The 21,589-nt window shown below is 42.3% G+C and overlaps 1 protein-coding gene across 1 annotated transcript in view; it reads left to right on the forward strand.

Annotated features, from left to right (window-relative positions):
- fbxl17 (F-box and leucine-rich repeat protein 17) overlaps positions 1-21,589 on the forward strand; it is a 155,694-nt gene that overhangs the window by 1,590 nt on the left and 132,515 nt on the right. The window contains exons 3-5 of the mRNA XM_068738716.1: positions 116-238; positions 367-624; positions 776-907. Coding sequence (XP_068594817.1) covers positions 116-238; positions 367-624; positions 776-907 — 513 coding nt within the window. The remainder of the gene's footprint in view (positions 1-115; positions 239-366; positions 625-775; positions 908-21,589) is intronic.

A 21,589-nucleotide genomic window follows, 5' to 3' on the forward strand; every position in this document is an offset into this window, starting at 1 on the left:
GCGAACCCAACTTTGTATATACATTGCTATTACCGTATATAGTTTTTGTACAAATTGTTTACCAACTGGCTTTAACTGAACTGGACATTGGATTACACGTGTTTGCTCTCTCTAGGTTCTCTCCCACTTGACAGTGAAGGAACGCTGTCTGTGTGCCTCTCTGGTGTGTAAGTACTGGAGGGACCTCTGCTTGGACTTCCAGTTCTGGAAGCAAATAGACCTCAGTGGCCTTCAACAAGTAAGCAGTGCTTTGTTTTGTCTGAGAGTCTGCGGTATTCAGAGTGTGTACTCAAATATCCGTTGAACTGACTTGTAATACATCCTGTTGGTTGGAATCTTTTTCTTGTGTGGTCCTGTTTTCTCCAGGTAAACGACGATCTCCTGGTTAAGATAGCTTCTCGGAGGCAGAACGTGACAGAGATTAACATTTCGGATTGCAGAGGGGTCCACGACCACGGCGTGTCCTCCCTGGCGTCACACTGCCCCGGCCTGCAGAAGTATACAGCATATCGCTGCAAGCAGCTTGGTGACGTGTCTGTGTGTGCCTTGGCTACACATTGCTCTCTGCTGGTGAAGGTGCACGTGGGCAACCAGGACAAGCTAACGGACGAAGCGCTAAAGAAGGTGAGCTTTTAAAGCTGCGTGGGAGGCAGAAGAGTGACTTTCTAGTTTATTTTCAATATCTGTCAAACACATTTCCCCGTTTGTTCCTTTCTTCCCACGTTAAAGTGAAGCACCGTTAATCTTACATATTCCTCTTTTGTTTTGCCTCAAGTTGGGAGAGCACTGCAGTGAACTGAAGGACATCCATTTGGGTCAGTGCTACAGCGTAACAGATGAAGGCATGGTGGCCTTGGCGAGAGGATGCCAAAAACTGCAGAGACTCTACTTGCAAGAGAACAAACTGGTTAGTCCCAAAGCGCTGGTCTCACATTTGTGCCTTTTCTCCCCTGCTTTTGATGGAATCTCTGCTTGTGCAGGATTCCTGATACTTGTGCTTCTCTGTGTGGCGATGAGAATCTTCAGTTGTGCAGTTATCTTATATAATGGGCACATTTTTCAGTTATGGAGCCACTAATAATAGGAGTTATGCCCTTTGGCCTTATCTCTTACATTTCTCGACCTATTACTATTTGGTCAGTGTAATGCTGTATATGTAATATATGAACTACCATCAGCCTGACAGTAGTTTACCTGCCAACACCTACATTGTTGTACAGAAGACCAGTCTGTTCTGCAGCCGTTGGTTTGCTTCTTCCTTCTCAGGGCAAATGCCTGCAACGGCCGTAAGACGGTGGTAGTTTGTTGTCGTAGTTTGATGATGGACTGTCTGGCAAACAAACAGATTTCAGATTTTAAATCAGAAATCAATGTTGATTCACCTTTAATATCGTCAATATTTTGAAAGTGAAAGCTAACTTTCCTAATTATTGCAGAATTCTGCCAGGATGAACGCCACGTTGATTTGAATGCACGCTGTTTGTACGTGTGTCATTATTTGGTTCTGACAAATGGATTGGATCAATGTTGGGTTTGTTTTATGTGTCTTGACCATGGCTTGACCTCCTCCCCATCATAAATTATTTCTATATGAACATCAGATTGCCTGAAATAACCACTAGATGTCACTGTTTCACAATGTCAGCTGTCTCGTAAACCACAGCTCTCTTATGCCCGGGCTGACTTGCGTGTGTATTTTATTCTACAAACACATATCTTCTCTCTATTTTGGTATCGGATCCTGATAGAGAAAGATTTTTATTCAAATCTTCCATTTTTCATTGCTTGTTTGTTCTGTCTGACGAATGTTTTGTTGTCAGACAAGTTTTTGTCAAAACCCTATTCATCAACTTAATAGCATTTTAAATGAGTAATTAACATTTGGTGAGAGATTGAGAAGCAGAAATACTTCTTAAGGCTCTCTCTCCTGATGTGTGAATGCATTGGAAATGCTGTTTCAGAATTGAATGTATAAATATGACTACTGTGAGATCCAGTAATACGTGTGGCAGATATTTGATTGACTCGGAGAAGGCTGGATCTCAAATTCCAAAAGCTGCAGCAATGTGATTGTAAATATCACATTACATATGAAGAACAATGACATGAAGATTTTAGGAAACATTAAGGCCCTCCTCCCCCTCCCCCTCCTCTTCCTCCTCCTCCTCCTCCTTTATTGTTTTTGTCCGGGACAAACCTGAGTCCCGCTTATGGAACACCGTTCAATTACGTAATTGCAGAAGGGAAGAATGGAACGGTGCACGACTTCTCGTCACGATTATCATACTGAAGGGCACGATAGCTTCTTTTCTTTTTTTTTTTTCAAGGTGCTAATGCGATGCTGAGGATGCCTCCGAATTCTGTTTACAGCTGAGAAATTGATGCTTGGTGTTTTTCGCCGCTGGTTTGCTTGGGGCCAAATCAGCCCAGGGCCGCAGATAACCCGGGGCTAAGAGTGTATTTTAAGAAAAGCAGGTGACTCTGGTGTCTCTGAGCGCCACTCTTTTTGACATCTACCCAGCATTCCTTCCTGGTGTTCATCCAGTATTTATACCACAGTTGGTTACATTGCACCCGTTGCCTTTCAAGGCTCGTTTTCATCTTCTGAACTGTTTTCTTCTCTCCCCAATTCATATTCTGTTCTCCTCCACCACCTCGAAGGGCAAAGGCTCTGAGAATTGCAAATTCCCCATTTCCTCATCCCAATTCAATTTGCCGCAGGGGGGGGGGGGGGGGGCAGCCCTGAAAGTTTAACTCGGCGTTCAGTCAGTTCCATAGACCAACCGAAGCAGCAACTCACCCATCACCCATCTTTCTACGGCTAACTTCGCTCCAGCGTTTCCTTCAATTAAAGGCACACAGCTATCTGCAATTATTATTTTTTTTGCCTTGGAAGCACTTTAGTACTTTCTTAAAACATTATCTACTCTCCTGTCTTGTTGAAATCAAAAGAATGTGCACTTAATTTTCCCACAGTGTGACAGGAGGCTACTTCCCAAAGTCATTGTGTCTACCTACACACTCACTCTCTCACACACACACACACACACACACACACACACACACACACACACACACACACACACACACACACAAACTCTGATTATTTGCAATTTTAATTAGTGCAAAATGTGGAAATCTAAGTGGAATTTGAGATGACCTAACACAGATTACCATGCGCCCTCAATTTAAGTGCAATTACCACTCTGCATGTACAATCACAGCTTCCCTCCCCAGCTCTCTCACTCGGGCGTTCTGGGATGGGAGGAGCTTGTTCCTCTGTGGAACAACGTGAAACAATGGAAACGATGTGCTGCCGGGCTGGATGGCGTTTCTTGGCCATCGGTCAGTGGAGGAGGGCCTTTCCTCTCGCTCTGCATGTCCCGCCTGTCAGCAGGTCCGCTTCCTGTTGGTCGGAATGACAGCGAGGCTCCAATCAAACGTACCCGCAGATTAACCCGCTGTTTATTGACATCAGTGGGTTCAATTAGCAGGATTATAGAGAAGCAAAGACAAAGGAAGTGGTAATGATAGCTGTCAGTTATTATGGGATAGACCTTTTGACACACACACACACACACACACACGGGAACATATGAAGTGAATCGCTGCCAGCTGTACTGGAACCTCTTCTGGAAACTTCGGTATTTGTGTAATTATAGATAAATAGAGCCACTCTAGACCCCCCCCCCCCCCCCCCCCCCCACACACACACACACACACGCTTGATGTCCATGTCACTAATCCCCTCCACTCGTCATAGACAGTCTTGAGACTTTTCAGAGTTTTGAATGATGCATTTAGTCAGCTTAAGCTCTGCGCCCATCCAGAGTTTCCATGAATTCACGTCGTTAAAAAGTCTCTTTATTTTTCTCTCATTGTCAATTTGTATTTGCTCTCATTGGCTTTTATTTATGTTTTATTTATTTCAGTTTAATTTAGGAGTCAGCCATATAGAGGGTTGAGATTAAATCTACTGTAACAAACTGTGTAGAGTCATGGGTGTAATTGATGTACTTGCATCCCACTGTCTTACACTATTTATTTTGACGAAGACAAAGTTATCTGGTCTCTAATCTATCACTACGCTATCTTTTGAAATACTGCTTGACCTCCGTTAATGGCTAGTTCCAGCTCTAACCGTGCTCGAGCCATTACAGATAGGGGTTGAGTTTAGTTTGCTAAATAATCAACTGCTTGGAATATATTCTGTAGAACTTTTAGTCTCACCATTACCACTGCCTGCATTCTCAGTATGTCGTGTAAGATAGCGGCACATTCCTCTCTCCGATATCCTCCTCTTCATTGCTCTTTTGAAGAGCCTTCTTATCGATCCGTGTCCCCAAAAAGCTCCTCCGCATGCGTGTGTGTGTTTGTGTGTGTGTGTGTGTGTGTGTGTGTGTGGCGGTTGCTGATCAGCCTTTGCCCGAAGAGTAATCAGATGTATTAATGAGCACCGACTTTAAGTCGGACAGCCGGCTGCACTCATCGATATGCTCAAGAACAAAACAAGTTTGAAAGGGGAGAGAAAGAATGCAAAGAATGTCCCACCGCTTATTGGAAAGGTGATTCTGTGAAATTGACCTTCAAATGTCATATTTCACTTTAGCTTAATATTTTCTTTTCAACCTTTGTTTATCTCTGGAAAATATTCGGCTGCAATATTAGGTTTCCTTCCCCGACTCTATCAATAACATTCGTGAAAGTATGTTTTGAGAAGCAAAAAAAGGATCTTGATGTGGCTGGATACTCTTGGATTCCCTGTGTCTTATACAAATAAACGTTAGTGAACTCGCGGGAAGAAACCGGCACGCATTGTAATCGAGAAGTGGACGAAGCAAAAATAACTAACTTCCAAGCATAGATTAGTCACAGAATTCCAAGTGTCTTTGTTTGGCAGAGCGGCAGAAGGGACGGGGAACCCGTCGGCATTTCTCCCGGTCCCGGTCACCTGAGGTGTAGTCGTAAAAGTAGATCATGGAAATGTGAGTGTTGGCGTGGAGCTGTTTAACACTCATACAAGTATCTGTATCAATACTAGCAGCTGCAGCTGCAGTGGCAGTAGTATACCATGGTAGATTGATAACAGGTCCTGATCTAAAAAAATAATTCACATTTTTGTTTCTTTGCTAAAGGAGACAAGGGTGAAATTCAATGTGCTGCTAATTCAGGTACAGATATATATATATTTTTTATGTTATTATTGTACGGTAAAGAGTACAAATAATAAATCATAAGAAAAGTGAGTAATAAAATCTACGTTGTTGTTGTTCAGGAAGACGCTCCAGTTCAGGGTTCCTGTGTTTGACCTGCAGAGGGCGTGGTAGGACTGGATAAGAGCAGCAACACAACTCGACAGAGAGACAACTGGTTCCTCTTGGCCTTCGAATGCCATGGCCATTTGTGAAAACTTAAGTTCAATTTAATTTATGTAATTAAAAAGTATATATTTCGGTCAGTATTGATTACATTCTTTTAGCAAGTTGTAGAAATAAGTATTTTTTGAAGAAATCCTTTTGTGTCTGTTTGAGTTGTATTTATCAAGCGTTGCTAATATGGCTGTAATAGTTCAACGAAGAAATATAAGTGTGTGAAGTTGGTGCTGCTGTTTGCGATCAATGTGTGGAAGGATTTGAAAACTATTGGAGTGAGAAAACACTCAGCGATCGTCTGGAACTGTGTGTTGCAGTGGAAATACTACTACGCTCATCTCCTTAGCTTTTGCCTGCAGCTGCCACAGTACAAAGAAAAGCACTGAAGAATGTTAACGTGAATGCGACTTCCATTTCCAGTGGCTTTGTGATCATTGCCTGCGCCGGCTGAGCACATGGAGGGACTGCAGCCTGATGGAGGGTAAAGCTCAAATAACCCACAGATATATTTGACTATTTTTTTTCCCCCACTTGAAAAATGTTTTTACTTTGTGGTTGTGTAAAGTATATCCTGCCTTCCCAACAGCTCACTTGCTGTTTGATTTTATAAGGTGACAGAGGAATATAAATGTTGGATGACGTGAAGGTAATGTGAGCGAGCCGAAGCTAAGTTAATCTATTAGTTGTTAATTGGCAGCTGTTAATAGTTTTTTTTTTTTTTTTACAATTGATTCCATTTTCTCAAATGTCTGTATGTGTAATAGAAAATATTTTCTTTGTCAATTTGCTTTTTGTGAAAATGTGTTTTTCCAAAAATGTCACATCTTTGACAAAATAGATGAATCTTGAAAATGATGCTTTTCACACATGGTAATTTAGCACTTTTCTTTTCTTGCTCTTTTGTTTGAGTACATTTTGAGACATTTGATGTCTAATATTTGTGTAAGTTATTTCTTCGTTGAAAACTAATGCAAGGTTGAGATGAATGACAGTAACAGTTGTTTGCGGTGCTTTTGTTTTCACTTTTAGAGCAGTCTTCCAGTTGGAATGTTGGAAACTGGTTTTAAAGGGTTATCCTCAGAGGCTCAGTTGTTCAAGAATATGGCCATGAGCTCAGAAACCGATTCAACACAGATGATTTCATTGTGTTTTTATGTATATGTGTTATTCACGATGAATAACTTTCTGGGGGGGGGATTTACTTGCATGCCGCAGATAAAAGAGAAGGAGCTGATGGGGAAGGTTTAACTGCCCTTTTCAGCTTCATTTAAACTCATTTTTGTCCCCTTCATCCTCATCCCACACTCTATCCATACCCCCCCCCCCTTAAATGTTCCTCTCCCCTCGCCTCTGCTACCTTCTCCTCTTATTGTCTGTGATTGAGAGGCCCACGCAGCTCTAATCAACAACCTCCTTAGTGATGGTTCAGAAGAGGCAGAAAGGTGCGTCCCTATGAATAGCTGTACATCTTGTTGCTCGTGTTGCTGGGACTCATTCCCTAAACATTTCTCCTGTCTGCTATGTCACCACGTCGAGACATCACCCTTCCACCTCCCCCTATGATGCATTTGGGGCCAGCGATGGCAGCAGCAGCTCAATACGTGGGGTAATGAATGTGTTTAATAAGCACAGTGGGTCGATGGGCTTAATGAAGGTGTGACAGAGAATGGGCCTGGAGAATACTGTTGTAACAAGACTCTAACGAGCCTCTGGGGCGAGCGAGATCAAGCTATCATCCAGATCCACTCACCTGTGGACAGTTTGTGTCTGCCTCTCTTCTTTTTGCGCCCTTCCTGCAACTTTTGTTTCTGTGCTTTCCTTTCCTTCTGCTTTCGTTTAGTAAAGTGCCTTTGTTTGTTCCTCCGTTGCGGTGATTGGCCACCGGCCACCCGCGGGCCACATCCGGCGTTCCTCCGGCCCGCCTTAGCTCCCCGTTCGGTCTGCAGAAATTAATCAAGTCTGAAAACGAATGCATCCAACGTTACTCACAAGTTTAATCGGCCCAGTCTGTCCCGAGGGTGATCGCCAGTTAGCTTGTGAACCGCTGGCAAAGACCCAAATAGCCCGCAATTCAAAGTTCACTTGTTTTAATCCAATCAGATTATTCTTTACCGACACTGTTTCCACTCAGTGTTTTATTCCCACCAGATCCTGTTCTGTCTGCTTGCTGCCGTTGTCTTGCCTACATTATGTTATTATTATCTCTAATTAAACTGTGTGAGGATTGTTGAAAGTGATTGCCGGATTGACTTGTAGATAGTTAGTGTATACAAACAAGGTAATATAAATTGGGGCGAATGCTACAGCTGTAATTCAAAATGTTAAAAACAAAATTTGGATTGGGAGTAAATGAAGGAGGAATAAGGTTTATTTATGGTGTTTCATTAAATTCAGGTTCAACTTATTTTTTTCTTTTTTGCAATTGGAAATACATTCTGGCTGTTATTACATGCTTTGCCAATAATTGAGCAGCGATTACGTCGCTGGTCATAACGAGCAGTGAGATGTGAAGATTTAATTGAATAGTTCATAAAATTTAACAATTCTAATGCGTTTCTTCATTATTGCTGAACAGAAGTTATATTCATTTTATGATTTTGTGAAATGAAAGGAAACATTTGTAAAGCTCTAACCCGAAAAACCCACGCAGATTCAGGATAAAGCTCATGTTTCCTTGACTGATATAGTGGAGCCATGCAGTGAAATAATAAAATATGTAGTTTTTCCAGAGTGTCCAGAGCAATAATATCATTGATTCCAATGTAAATTCTGCAGCAGATTCCCCCCCCCCCTGCAGTTATCATCAGTGCGCCACCCTGTCTTGTCTTCGAGAAGCAGCTATAGCTTTTTCCTCTCCGTGAATTGCCAGCGTTTCGCCACAGGGAAATTGACTTCCTGAACCTCGCATTTCTTGGCCTGGCATTGCCAGAGTTGCAACACCAATGAGATACAGTGCAGAGACAAGCAATCGATTAATGGTGCACTTAGCTTGGCTAATTAACAGCTATGCAGAGGTGGAGAAAGCATCAAGGAGGTTGTTCCTCCGTCTCCGAGACCTCTGATGACCTTTGGAGCACAGATCACTTTCCAACAGGGTTTATATCATATGCTGCAGATTTTAACAGCGTCATAGACAGATTGCACATTGCTGTGAGTCAACTTTTTAGCTCGGGGGGTGGGGGGGTAGCACAGGCCATTGAAGTCAACGGAAGTTTGTCAGTGGAGTTGGTTTTGGATTGCCTGATTAGGGGTCATTTAGTTAAAATATTGCTGGAGTCTATTATCTATTATTTCTACTTTGTTATCTGCCGTTTTTTCTTTTCTGACCCTTTTCCTTCCTGCCTGTCAAACCTTCTTCACTCTTTTGAGAGTTAGAATGACAAAAAAACAACAGATTTTACTGCCACCTACCTCTCCAAACCCTGTTCTCCCTCCACTGTCTTCCTTTCTTTCTCCCTCTCTCCTCAGTGGAGGAGCCGGGTGAAGCCACGTTCGTAGCTCAAGGGTGACTCTGGCTGAGTAAAATTTACTCTCAATTAAAAAGTGTTTTTTTGGTGAAGATTTGCATGTTCCAGAAGACACAGATAAAAGAGAGTGGCAGAGCTGCGCAGGTCTTCAAGCTGGCCGGCTGGCCGGCTGCACCGGGCTGCGTCGTGTATTTTGGGGCATACAAAGTGTGTTTTGTGTGATTTGTTGAGTGAAGGCAGCTGATTTGCATTTAGATAAATCCTTGTGGATGTATTGTCATTGAGATGCAGGGGCTAAATCCAGTGCCCCCTATGGAGGAACTACTACCTGCACTGTGGAGTGTGTGCGTATGTGTGTGCGTATGTGTGTGTATGTGTGTGTTTGTGTGTGTACGTGTGACCCACTTTTCTCAACAGAGGTGAAGGGATGAATTTATGAGCCATGACTAGACACACTAGACACACACTCTACCTGCACAGGACTACAATTATGACAAAGGGCTGACTCCACCTAAGTGCCGCTCAGTTTTAACACGCGTCTTTCATCAATTCCAATTAAGGCAGACACCCCCGGCTGCATGATATAAAACGTTCAGCCACGAGGGGTATGTGGACGCTGACAGTTTTCATTAGTTCTTTCTGATTATAAAGCAATAGCCCCTTTCAACCACTAGCTTAAATCAGCTGTCACCTTAAAGATCCCGTATTATACCCTTTTTCCACAAGTTAACGCAGTTTCCAGACACTTATATGAAATATCTGTGACAGTCTTTGGTCAAAATAACAAACGGATGCTGCAGGACAGCGTCCCTCTTTTCTGTCTCAAACAGCGCCGTCAGAAAAGACTCTGAAAGCGAAACAGAAACTAAATTAATTTCATTCATTCATTCATTCACACAACGAATGTGCACACACATCTTTTTCTCGTACTGTGACATCACAGTAAGAGATATTTAAGCAGGTTGTTTTACATACGTTAGATTGTTCAAAATCCAAGTGACAAAGTTAATAGAATAAATATAAACTTCTGTCAAAACCTTTGGAAGAGTCGCAAAAAAGGGTTCCTAATCATCCATGCATGCATTTTCTTGTAGATGAGACAGTTATTTTTGCTGCTTGTCCTGCATTTCCAACAAGGGAGCTTCAGTGCCCTTTGGAGTTCAGCCTTAATCTGCACATTCACGACTACTACTGATCAGAAAGCGAGGTTTGAGTAGAGCTCGGTTTGGTAAAAGCAGCGTCGTCGTCCGGCGTTTGATCAGTTGCTGTTGCTGTTGGTGTTTATGCCGGCTGGCGCGGGTCAGCGCTTCAGGCCCGTTGATGGATCAGCAGAGGCGGCGGCAGCTTGCGGGTGATTGACAGTCAGGGCTGCGTATGGGCAGATGGGCCCGAGTGGCTGTAAATATGAAGCCCGTGTGACAGGTGAAGGTCAGGGTGATGGGAGATAGAGAAGCAGCTGAGCCAGGTGGGAGGGTGGCGTACAGCGTGTGTGTGTGTGTGCTTGTGAGCGCACGTTTTGATTTATGCGTTTGTTTTTGTGTGAGATCATCTTATATTTTTCAAGGGAAACTTTTTTTAAATAACATTTGTATTATTATTTGTTAAATTGATACAAACTAAATGGAGTAATCATTTAGCACACTTCTCTCAATCGATCCCTTTCTTCCATGAATTCCTCTGTGGTTTTCCCATGTTTGCTGGAGCAGTGCCAGGGTCATGTGGGAGTACCATGAATGGACACACACACACACACACACACACCTACTAATATTTTTCCCTCCAGTATGTGGGGTACCACAGGAATTTGCCGGTGGGGGTCCGTGATGACTGCAGTGGGCCGATCTGAGCTCAAGGGAATCGGCTGCATTGCATGAGGTCAGGGGAAACCTCACTTCCTCCTTTCACATGATTGTCTCAAGGGAAGGTGATTAAGATGGAAGTCTGACCTTCTCAGACATTTTCTCATACCGTTCATTGTAGAGTTTGGCAACCTGTGGACAAAGAATTGGAGGGAGAACACAATAAAAAGGGGATGTTTGCAATGGGTTTTTTGGTTTAAAAGACAATCTGCTGTGGACAAATAAATTGCACTCAGTTTGCGTGTCTAGTATCTCTACCTTCAATGGAAATGTAAAAGAAAAGCCGGAAGGCAAACCTTGCAGGACTGTCGGCGGCTATAAAAATTGTGCTGAGAAGCTCAGTAAAGCCTTTTGAAAGGATCAACAGAACTTTTCACTGCAAACAATTTCTATGAAAGATGCAAAAAATACTTTTAGAGATATCAGATATTTCATCCCAAACTAACCCCACTACAGATCTGATTGCACTTGAACTAATTTATTCCATCAGACTAGCAATACTCTGTGAACGTGGACTAAAGGTACCCTTCCACTGTCAACAACATGCTTTTTCACTCCTGTTTGCTCACTGGCGGTCATGGAGATGTCGGTGTGTGGTTTATATATTATCATGGCACAGTGTTATATAATGTGTAGAGGCTTTCTTTCTACTTTGTCAGCTGACACTATACGAGAGGACAGAGGTGGGAGAAGTTTGCTGACAGTGGGAATTAAAGTTCTCCCCACTCCTGTATGGGATTCAGCAAGATCAGGTAGACCCATTCATGCCTGTGTGTGTGTGTGTGTGTGTGTGTGAGAGAGAGAGAATACGTACAGTCTCAACCTATCTCTTTATTTTACTTCCCTTACCTCCTCCCCTCATCTCGCCTCTCTGTCTTCCTCTCAGTAATAAAGCAGAGTATTTATTTCCCCCTCTCTGAGTCGAAGGCCTCTTAAAGGGAGTCTGGGACTGCGCTGATATTAGACGGCATGTGTGTATTTGTACATGCGACAGTTTATGTGTGTGCCGGTGCTTCTGTTCTCTTGCTTGTCTGCTTGTCTCATCACCCATCCCAAACGTACAGTTGTGTCTTCTTGCATGCTAACACACTGAGATTGAAAGTTGCTGATTCTGAGCCGCCGGGACTCGTAGCCGAGAGGCCTCTGGCGGGGGCTGATTGAGCTGTGCTGAGCTGAGGTAGAAAAGTTACAGTAGCATGCTATTATCTGCCAGCGTCGGTGGAGTTTATTAGCATTGCAGATATGCTGTGGAAGACCTCAGTGCAGCCAAGCAAATAATTTTATGACTGTAGTCCATGGGGGAGTTAAAAGGCTAAAAAGGTTTGTCTTATTTGTGTCAACTAGGGCTCTCTCTTTGGGTTGTTGGCTTGCCAGTTTACAAAAAAAGATGGAAATAGTCGTACCTCCGAAAAGAAGGTGGTGTTTTTTTGCTGGTTTACTGTTAGGAGTGTTATTCAGAGCGATATGAAGGCATTTTAATTGTATTCTTTCAAGTCATAGGGCATGACCGAAGGAGCAGTCCATTAGATTTTGGTGGGCATTGGCTCAATACATTTTTTATTTTTTAAAGGATTCTTTTTGGTAGTGGGATTAGAATTTGGCTTGGGTTATGTCTATAATTTGAAATTACACAATGACATCTCAAGAGCTACCACTGATCCAGAATGTTTTTAGCAGCCTTTACAGAGATAAGAATAAGAAAGGCGAGATCAGAAATAACGAGGATCCAAACTGCTTGAAAATTACCTGAAGCAAGCCGCCACGTGTGAAATATAGTTATTCTTGAGTAACAAATTTAAATGATCTGTGTGCTGTTTTTATTTATTTTTAATCTTTCCTAAGCACATTGAAGATCCAATTGGAATTTCTTTTGAAACAATTATTTTGACTCGTGGTTGCCAGGGTTACCTATACATTTCATTGACCTGCAGTTCATAACATGCAGTTCATTGACTGTGCTGTCAGACTATACAACATATTTTAAATGTAAACCAATTCTGTTCATCTGGCTAATCAATGCCATGTTAGATGAATTTCCACATGCTGATTGGTTAGCACTAGTGTTTGTGTCGTTCCTCCGTACATGCTACTTAAGGCAGCAGAGCAGGCATGAGCTCAGAGTGTCATCCCGGCGAATTAGCTCTTTGCAGCTTTGGGACTGGTTCTGACAGTTGCCACCGTGAAGATGATTTATGACCAGCCAGGAGAGTCAGAGAGGGATGAGGAGAAATAACTTTGATCAAAGTTGTTCTCTAACAACAGAAGAAAACTCATTTTTTAGTGGCTTCTGATCTGATTGGTAGGACCTGACTTCATTTTCCAGAGGAGAGCGCCACAGCCAGTCAACGTCTGTAGTTAAATCGTTGTACTGTACGTAGAGTGCAACCAATTTCACTCAGACACACTCACACGATGGTACAATTCTTGTAGATTGCCGTTATAAAATTATTACGACACCGGTCCAAACAAACGTTAACATGCATTACAGTCAGAAATGTAGAAAATGACAAATGCTGTGCTTTTAATAATAATGACATTCCTGTGTTTTCAAGTACCGGTATTTGGTGTGGGTTTGTATTTTTATGTGTGAGAGGATGTGAAATTTAAATATGCATGTTTATAATTTTGTTGATTATTCCAATCTTTGGACAACTATAAACTAGTTGTATGCAGAAAATTAATCATCAAATGACCAGGAATTACTTTTGTCGATTAAAAAATACACATGTTTTTTTTTTTAACATAATGAGACTGGGCATTTTTTCAACATTGATGAACACCAATTTGATGGTGCACATTTTTCAGAATTAGGATTAGGCATGACAGATTCTTTTTTTTGAGCAACACAAATGATGACTAATAACTGCAATTGTTGAATATCCCTCCATGTCTCTCAGTCGTTAAATTTCCAGTATTTTTTTTTTAAATATGAAGCCATACAGAAGTGTGAGTAAAACAGGTGGCGCACAATGCCAGGAGAAAAAGACTGCATCCAGACTGCATCCATGCACAGACACACATTTGTTGGCGTGTGCTGTGGCCTCTGTCAAGCCTTAGATCTTCTGTTGCCCCAGAATCCTGTGGCTTTCTAGCTCGGTGTGTGTCCATCCCTGGTCATCTGATGCCTTTCTACAGGTCAAACCCTAATCCTGTGAAGTGGCTTGTGGCCAATTTGCCCCCAGGAAGGGGCTTACTGTGCCTGCCTCGCAGGGACCAATCATGCTTCTATATTGTTCACGTGGCAAAAACAGTAAAAAGATGTGAGAGTAAAAAGATGACTTCATGTTGGGAGGCTGCATGAAGTCTGTTAAAGAATAAAATATGTCCAAATGCACGCATACACGCACACACACACACACGCGCACGCGCACACAGTCTGTCACATTGTTTCCAACTTTTTTATGTTCTATGATTTCATATGTCAAACATCATTGTTTTCCACATGGAAACGCTCTTTGGTTAAGGCGCTCACGTCTGACGAGCAGCGAGTCCTTTGCATTGGCTGCCTCACGCCGCTATCGTCCCGTGGAGAGTGCAGCGGGACTCGGCAGGAGCCACACGTTTGAAATGACTCATTTTAATTAGTTCAGCTTTGTTTTATCTGACTTTTCAAAATGCAACCAATGAGATAACAGATATTTATGAAGTCACCAGAAGCTGCACATCCAAGCAAAAAGAGGTAGAACATGTTGTAGGAAAACTGAAGGGAAGCTCAAACCTCGTATCTCTTTTCATCTGGAAGCGGCTTCAACGCAGCAACAGCGTAAAAAACGCGTTGATTGATTTTGTGGTATTAAATGTGCAGAGAACTCTTCATTAGACTGGCATAACCTTTGATTTATGCCTGACATGTTTCTGTGCACTGAATGTTTTGTAGCCGCCATCTGTATCAACTCCTCATACCACTTTTTAATTCCTTATGAATTATTGAGGTGTTGCAAAAAAAAAAAAAACGTTTGACGCAAATGACGTTTTGCAACAGCAGTGAAAATACCTTTTTGAGATGCTTTCCGTTCCGTCTCTTTCTGCACCTCTCCCTCTCTCTTCTACCTCAGACACACTGCTAACCCCTGAGTCTGTGAGAGGCGTTTGATTCACATCTGTCTGTGTTCCCGAAGCACCGCCGGCTCCCCCCAAACCCCTCAAACCCCCCGACCTTCACTGTCTCATATCCTTCTGCCATAAGACCCTTGCTGACCCGGCACGTAGGCACAAACTCTACCCACCTCTCTGTTCAAATCCCTCCAAGCCCCCCCCCCCCTCTTCCTCAAGGACTTGAATTCACCGTCCAGCCGCCTCAGTTGTCTGGACCTGAAGCACAGGCAGGTCCCTTTGTTCTGATTGATAAAAGGAAGAAGGCGGGATGAGGGAGGAGGATTAATTTAGGCGCTGGCCAGACGACACATGTGCTAGTTGTGTTCCTGTCTTCCCCTTCCCTCCTGTGGCTTCCCTCGCTTTCATGCTATTATCTTTGGTCGGGGCAGAGGATATTAAGTTGAGATGCATGGTGAACTCTCAGGGCCGGGACACTCCTCTAATCCACTCTGTGTTCTGTCTTCCATTTCTCTCCATCCAACATTACTCTGTTCCTCCCTGTTCCCCTTAATTTCTTCTTTTTTTGTTGACCCTCAATGTCCCGTAATCTCCATCTAATCTTCCCTAAATAGCCGACCTCATGCATTCCTTTTTGTGGGGAGGAAGTTACGATATCATAAAATAACTACTTTTATTTGTGGTTGCGGTTAAAATAAAAATAATTAAATGATCTCTCATGCATGTAAATGTCTTCACGCTCGAAGAAACAAAGCCCCCAGCCAGGTAGACGCAATCCATCCCATTGGAGGAGGATGTGACACTGTTGCTCGGATTTGTCTTGAATTCTAGACTGAAACTGGGCCACTTTTAATTTTGTCCTCCTTTGCGGCTCACCTTTAATTCCTAGGCATCTCTATGCCTCCTCCTTGCCTTTGACCAGCTCTTTGTCCTGAGGCCTGCAGGTCATAGTCACTGGTCCGTGTCAGCTTTCTCATTGAGCGTGTTTGACGGCCCGTTCTGCTCCTCTGACAGCACTCTGGGCCAGCGGAGATAAAGGCAACTGACAGGAAGGGATTAGTTGCTTATTTATTTTCTGGCTTTCTGCATTGTTTGCTTGGGAATTTAGAATGTTTAATTATTTTTGATATTCATCATTGCACATATAATTTTTTGGGGGCAATTTTCTCCTGATGCTCTGCTTAACATGGCCAATCTGAGTTATTTGAATGTTTATAATGGTTTGTCAGTCAGTATGGCCATGCAGAGGGAGTGACCTTTAACCCTGACATAGATCTTTGCCATTTTCAGTCTGTGGCAGGGAGCATGAACAGATCTAAAATGCCTCTGATTAGACAGGACAGGAACTCAGGTCAATGGGTGAGCCCCCCCATTTCCTTGGCCTCCTGGCCCATCCATTGTCATCCTGTTGGCCTCTGCTTGCCCTTTCATCCCAACTCACGCTCGACATCCCATGCCTGCTGGACCAATGGGGAATCATTGTTGGAACAAGAGCAAAAAGCAAGTTGGAGGAAGAGGACGGAGGCTGTCTTCTCTGCTCTGTCACTTCATGGTGACACGGTTTGAGGGAGAGTGACACTGAGCCCAACCGTGGTGTCTGGAAGCATAGTGACTGACCTCAGTGACCCACTCCAAGACCAGTGGGACAGACATGGGCTGTCTTTTGTTTGCAATGTGTAAATGTGTGTGAGAAAAAACTGGGGCTGGGGTCTCAGAGGAGGGACTTCCATTTCCATAAGTTACAGATCAGCAAAGCTTTGCTTATTTTTCCTCACCAGAGGAAAAGTTTTTGATGAAATTGCCTGAAAAATGCTTGCTCAGGAACTTTGGTGAATAGTCCACAGCTACAGCGGCTGAGGGCCCAGGGCAGGCAAGGCTTAAGCTGCTGAACGACCCTTTAAACACTTCTTTGAAATGCCCACGAAGAACAGAGGAAACATTATGCGAATTTAATCTTCATGTCTGTCTGTGTTTTAAAGAGGAAATTCTGTGCTGTTGGGGTGCAACATTTAGTCGATGCATTTTTCTGTGGTCTACAACGCCACTTGATGAATAATCAAGTAACGGTGCAACGAAGAAGAGGAAGAATCAATTACTGTTCTTTGTTAGCACTGAAATCAGTCAAACGCATGAGATATGGGCAATGCTAATCAAAAAATGTGTCCTTTATCAAACTGTCAGGCTTTAACACCTGTTTTTGCTTGCTTCCTTCATGCCGAATGCCAGAGGGAGGGTTCTGACAAATGCAAATGTATGATTTAAGTTACAATATAGATCAAATTTATCGATTCCTACCGAGACACACCTGGAGTTCATGCGTTTTGCCTTATGTTTAAACAATCCGGCATAAACAACGAAATACTGAGTCTGCAGCGAGCTGTATTCAAAAGTTTTTTACAGTAAGTTTTACTTTAACAATGGGGTTGTAGAAAAAAAAAAAGTGATTTACAATGTCTGACATCTGTGTCTCGTGTGAATAATCCCTAAACTGGGTCTGGGAGCACCTGCTTCTGTCTGAAAGCAAAGCGTGGGAGAAAGAAACTTTCATTCATATCGCGAATACAGCAAAGCATCTACAAAAGTATTGTATAGATGATATATTCTCCTAACATGATGCCATATTATCATATCCATTATTATTCCCACCAGGAATAGCGTGGTGGGGGAGGGTTCTATCTGCCCCTTCATCTCCAGAAAAAAGCAACAGTAAAAACAAGAACTTAACTAAAACATTAAATATTTTTCCACAAATTCTTGACACAGAACCACCAAATACAGAAAAATGCCCTTTGCTATTTAAGAACCTTTTTTGTTTCTGTAGTTACACATTGATCTTATTCCATAAGTGTTATTCTAATAGTGTTACAGTTTTTTCTTGTAGACATTTCCACTGCACTGGAGATGGCTAGTCAGAAACAGTTGATCAGTCTGTGGTTGATCCTTGCTCCCACTGTCAACTCTACAACAACCACACTTAAAATGCGGGCTTAAATCGACGTATACGCTATGCTAAAGTTTTAATGCCCATGTGTGCAAGCCTAGTTAGGCCCCTACTTGTACTGTTCTGTGTGTAATGATGTGTCCTGCTTTGTCACAGGGTAAGATAAATGAAAAATCTCCTTGTACTTGTTTATGCAAGTCCCTCAGACCAAGAAGTGACATTGGAGTTCCAATTACCTGTGCAATATCAATGTGGTGCTTAGAACAGAGACTTGACTCCACTTAGAGCTCATAGCTCCGTCTCTAAGGGTCTTTACTCTTGCTCCTAATATGTAAGTACAGTGTAATAGATGAGCTAAGATTCTCAGAGACTTGGCTTACACACTGAAGGAGCAAGTGAAAATGCAGTGTGGCAGTTTAAAGATGAAGGATTCTGAGTCTCTCTCTGTGTGTGTGTTCCTGTGCCAACTTGGTTCCTTTGTGACTGGACTGTGGGAATGTTGGATACCGTCAAATGCAAATATCCAATCCAGGAGATTCTAGTAATTGGACTAGACTGAGTCAAATAGATTTTACCATTGAAAACCACATACCACAAAGATCTGATTGGCAGTTAACACTGATTGACGCCTTTCACGGAAGACAATATATATTTTATTGCTTACTGAACAGGAATTTCTTTGATAGGTTTTTTCTACAATGATAATGTATTAAAAAACACCTAAATGTTTTTTATGATGTTTTTCATTTCACATTTTCCTGGAATCTGAGTATTAATTGTATTTCCCAGAGATTGTCCTCGCTCCTTGTATTTGTGTTTCAGGGCACAGACGGGAGCTCTGGTCTACCCAGGGGACCACTTGTGGAAGCAATAATTGTCTATAAAGTTTTTTTTTAAATCATTTTCACCATACCAGTTTTTGTAATATGAAAATATGGTTTACACAGAGCTGAAACTTGCTTAGTGTGTGTGTGGGTGTGTTTGTTTATGTGTGTATGTATGCTAGCGGTTGGTCCATATTTTATTTTTAAAGTTAATTTACTTTGCTTGTTTTTTTTTTACAGCTAAGTTATGATTGAGTAATGCTAGACTTTCAATCAATCAACCAACAGACAAATGAATAGCGAAAGGGGGGCCGAAGCTTTTTTATCAAACTAAGTTTGACCAAAATCAGACGCCAGCCTAATTATGAGAACAAATGATAAAAGTTAGAACTGACGTTGTCAGCTTCATAAAGTTTGCTTTTTGAATTCAAGGTAAAACAAGCTGTCCTTTGTCAGTGTTTGACTATGGGCTTGAGAATATTCAGGAGGGCCAGGACCAACTAAATTGGCTGTAAGTTGAAATGGCTCATATTAGGTCCTGTTAGAACAGTCTTTGCAGGAGCTGATCGTGCTGCACTACGGTCTCTTGCTGGTGCTTTACTTGAGACATACTGTATGTCTCTCTACCACTTAATAGCTTCCTTCCTTAAACTTTATTTACCACAATGCTGCAGTACATAGCACAGTAGGCCTGGGAGCATATCTGTCTAACAAATGCTTGCTGAGGTTGATTTCACTCTTGTGTATTTTACGCTAAGTTCTTCTTCTTGAGAATCAATTCAACTATTTGCAAGTTATACCTGCATTTTTATAATAGCTGTCGGCGTAGGCAGGGGAGCGCACGCATTGCACTTTATACACCTGAATATTAGATCAATCTTAAATGCGCTGTGCGGCCCGCTCTGAAGTGTGTCGTGTTCGGGGGTTGAGCGCTCTGTCAGAATGGACAATGGGCCCGGTGCCTCAGCCGGACCAATTAGGGAGCAGAGCAAGACTAATGCCTGTGGTTAACTTGGCTTCTGAAGAATGGAGTTCTCCCCATTGGACTCTTATGTTATGTGATTGAGTAGGGGTGTCCGCGAGCTCGTGTGTGTGTCTGCGTGTTTGTGAATGTGAGCTGGGCTTTAAACGATGACAAGCAGATGCCTGCAGAGGGTGCGTCCAGCCATAACCTGGCCTCACTTCCTCTTGAGATTGCAACGAGACACCTCTGTGTCACCTGCAGCCCCACACCTGCTCACACTGTGGGGTTGTTAGAGAGAGAGAAAATCAATGTCTTTTTACCCAACGTTTTTAACAAACTAATTAAGCAATGTGTGTTGCATCCTGAGGCGATATTGAGATGATTTAGTCACAGTTCAGTAATGCTCCTAATAGACAGAGGAAGAGAGGGGGCACAGGAGGGAGGTTTGATGAAGGAGACAACCAGAGAAAGGTGTGTGTGTGTGCGTTACGAGGAATGGCGAAGGGACAAATTAGGTAGTGCTGAAACAGTTGTCTGTAACAAGATCCCCACTGTATTCATTCTAGACAGAAGGAGTTGAGAGGAGACTCAAGCAGGTATTCTAGTCTGGCCTGGATGGAAGCTCTGCAAGCGCCAGTCATCCTCACATTACCTGACGTAGGAGACCACCAGGTGGCGCTGCTTCAGGAATGCTAAACAGATTTTTCCCCCCCCCCCACACTTATCTTTTGTTATAGTCTTCAGCTGGATTTCTGGTCGATTTTTGTGCTTGTCAAGAACACGTAGCAAAGTAAAAATGTGTATCAGCTATTCTGCTGTTTGTCAACCTTTATTTCAAGTTTCAATTAATTAAATTAATTCAATCCAAATCTTTTTTTTTGCTTTGCTGGCACATCTTATGAATATATAACCTTATACCAACTGTCCTTATCTGTTGTATTCTTTTGTTTTGACTCCTCTCTTTCATCCGAGGACATTAAAACAGTGCCTGATCAGCCTCAGCAATCACATTTCCATGTGGGAGATCATTTGCATTCAAGTCTCAAATATCAGAGGGAGGAAATGAAGAAAATATCCTTCCCAGAACTTGTTGTTGAGATACTTTGAACTGGAGACAGTCAGATGGATATTTAAGAAGACTAAAAGCAGGTTATAGAGTCAAAAGTGAAGCGTTGTTTTCAAGGCATAAATTTCTGGGGGGGTCCAGCAACTATTTTCTGTTTGACTGAACAATAATCTTTTTCTAACGACCACAGTTGTGTGGATCAATATTTACGCAGTATAATTAAGCTCTTTACTTTATAAACAGACATATGCATGTTTACAGAATGCAGTAGAGCTTTTTTTTTTTTTTTTTAGCTCTCCTCCCTGAGGATTTGCGGTTTTCTGAACTGAAGATAAGAAAATGTAATCTTTCCATCTTTTTTTTTTAAATTCATGTACGGAATCCAAATCTGAGGTCTGCTCTTGGCACAGCAGCATTAACATTGTTTGGAACGACATAGAAGTGCTCGAAACAGAGCCCTTACTTTCAAATGTAATACAAAGCACACAAGTCAAAATATTAGCATAGCTGGATAATGGAAAGCAAATAAAATTTTGTCTGATGTGTTAAGAGATCAAATGCATTTGCAGCATTAGCTTTTCAAAAATACATTTCCCCTTAAACATTAAAATGTGTGCAGTTATTATTGAGTAAGAAAATGCTTCCCAATTTTGTTTTGCCTTTTCCACATTTTGTGTGACATTGTGGCTCGATGCGACTGACAGTTCGCGTTATTCTTGGCCTTAGAGAACCTCATCCATTTTCTCCTTCCTTAAAAAAAACAATACTTTACTGGACCTATTGTTTCCATTCGGTCAAATGTAACCTAACTTCTCCTGGGAGTCTCAAATTGGATCGGCCAGCCTCTCCCAGACCCCTTGCTGATATTTCTACTCGCTTTTAAAGGGGTGAGGAAAATATGTGTAGGAAAGAAGAAAAAACAACTTCAACTGAATTTTAATTTGCTCTATTACGTTATGTAAATGACGCAGAGCAGCTGTTTGAATTTGAGTTTTTAAATTGCTTAGCCAAGCATCGCCTTGTATTCTGTATGAAAATGCAGG

Source organism: Brachionichthys hirsutus, chromosome 4 (assembly GCF_040956055.1).
Source record: "Brachionichthys hirsutus isolate HB-005 chromosome 4, CSIRO-AGI_Bhir_v1, whole genome shotgun sequence".
NCBI lineage: Eukaryota > Metazoa > Chordata > Actinopteri > Lophiiformes > Brachionichthyidae > Brachionichthys > Brachionichthys hirsutus.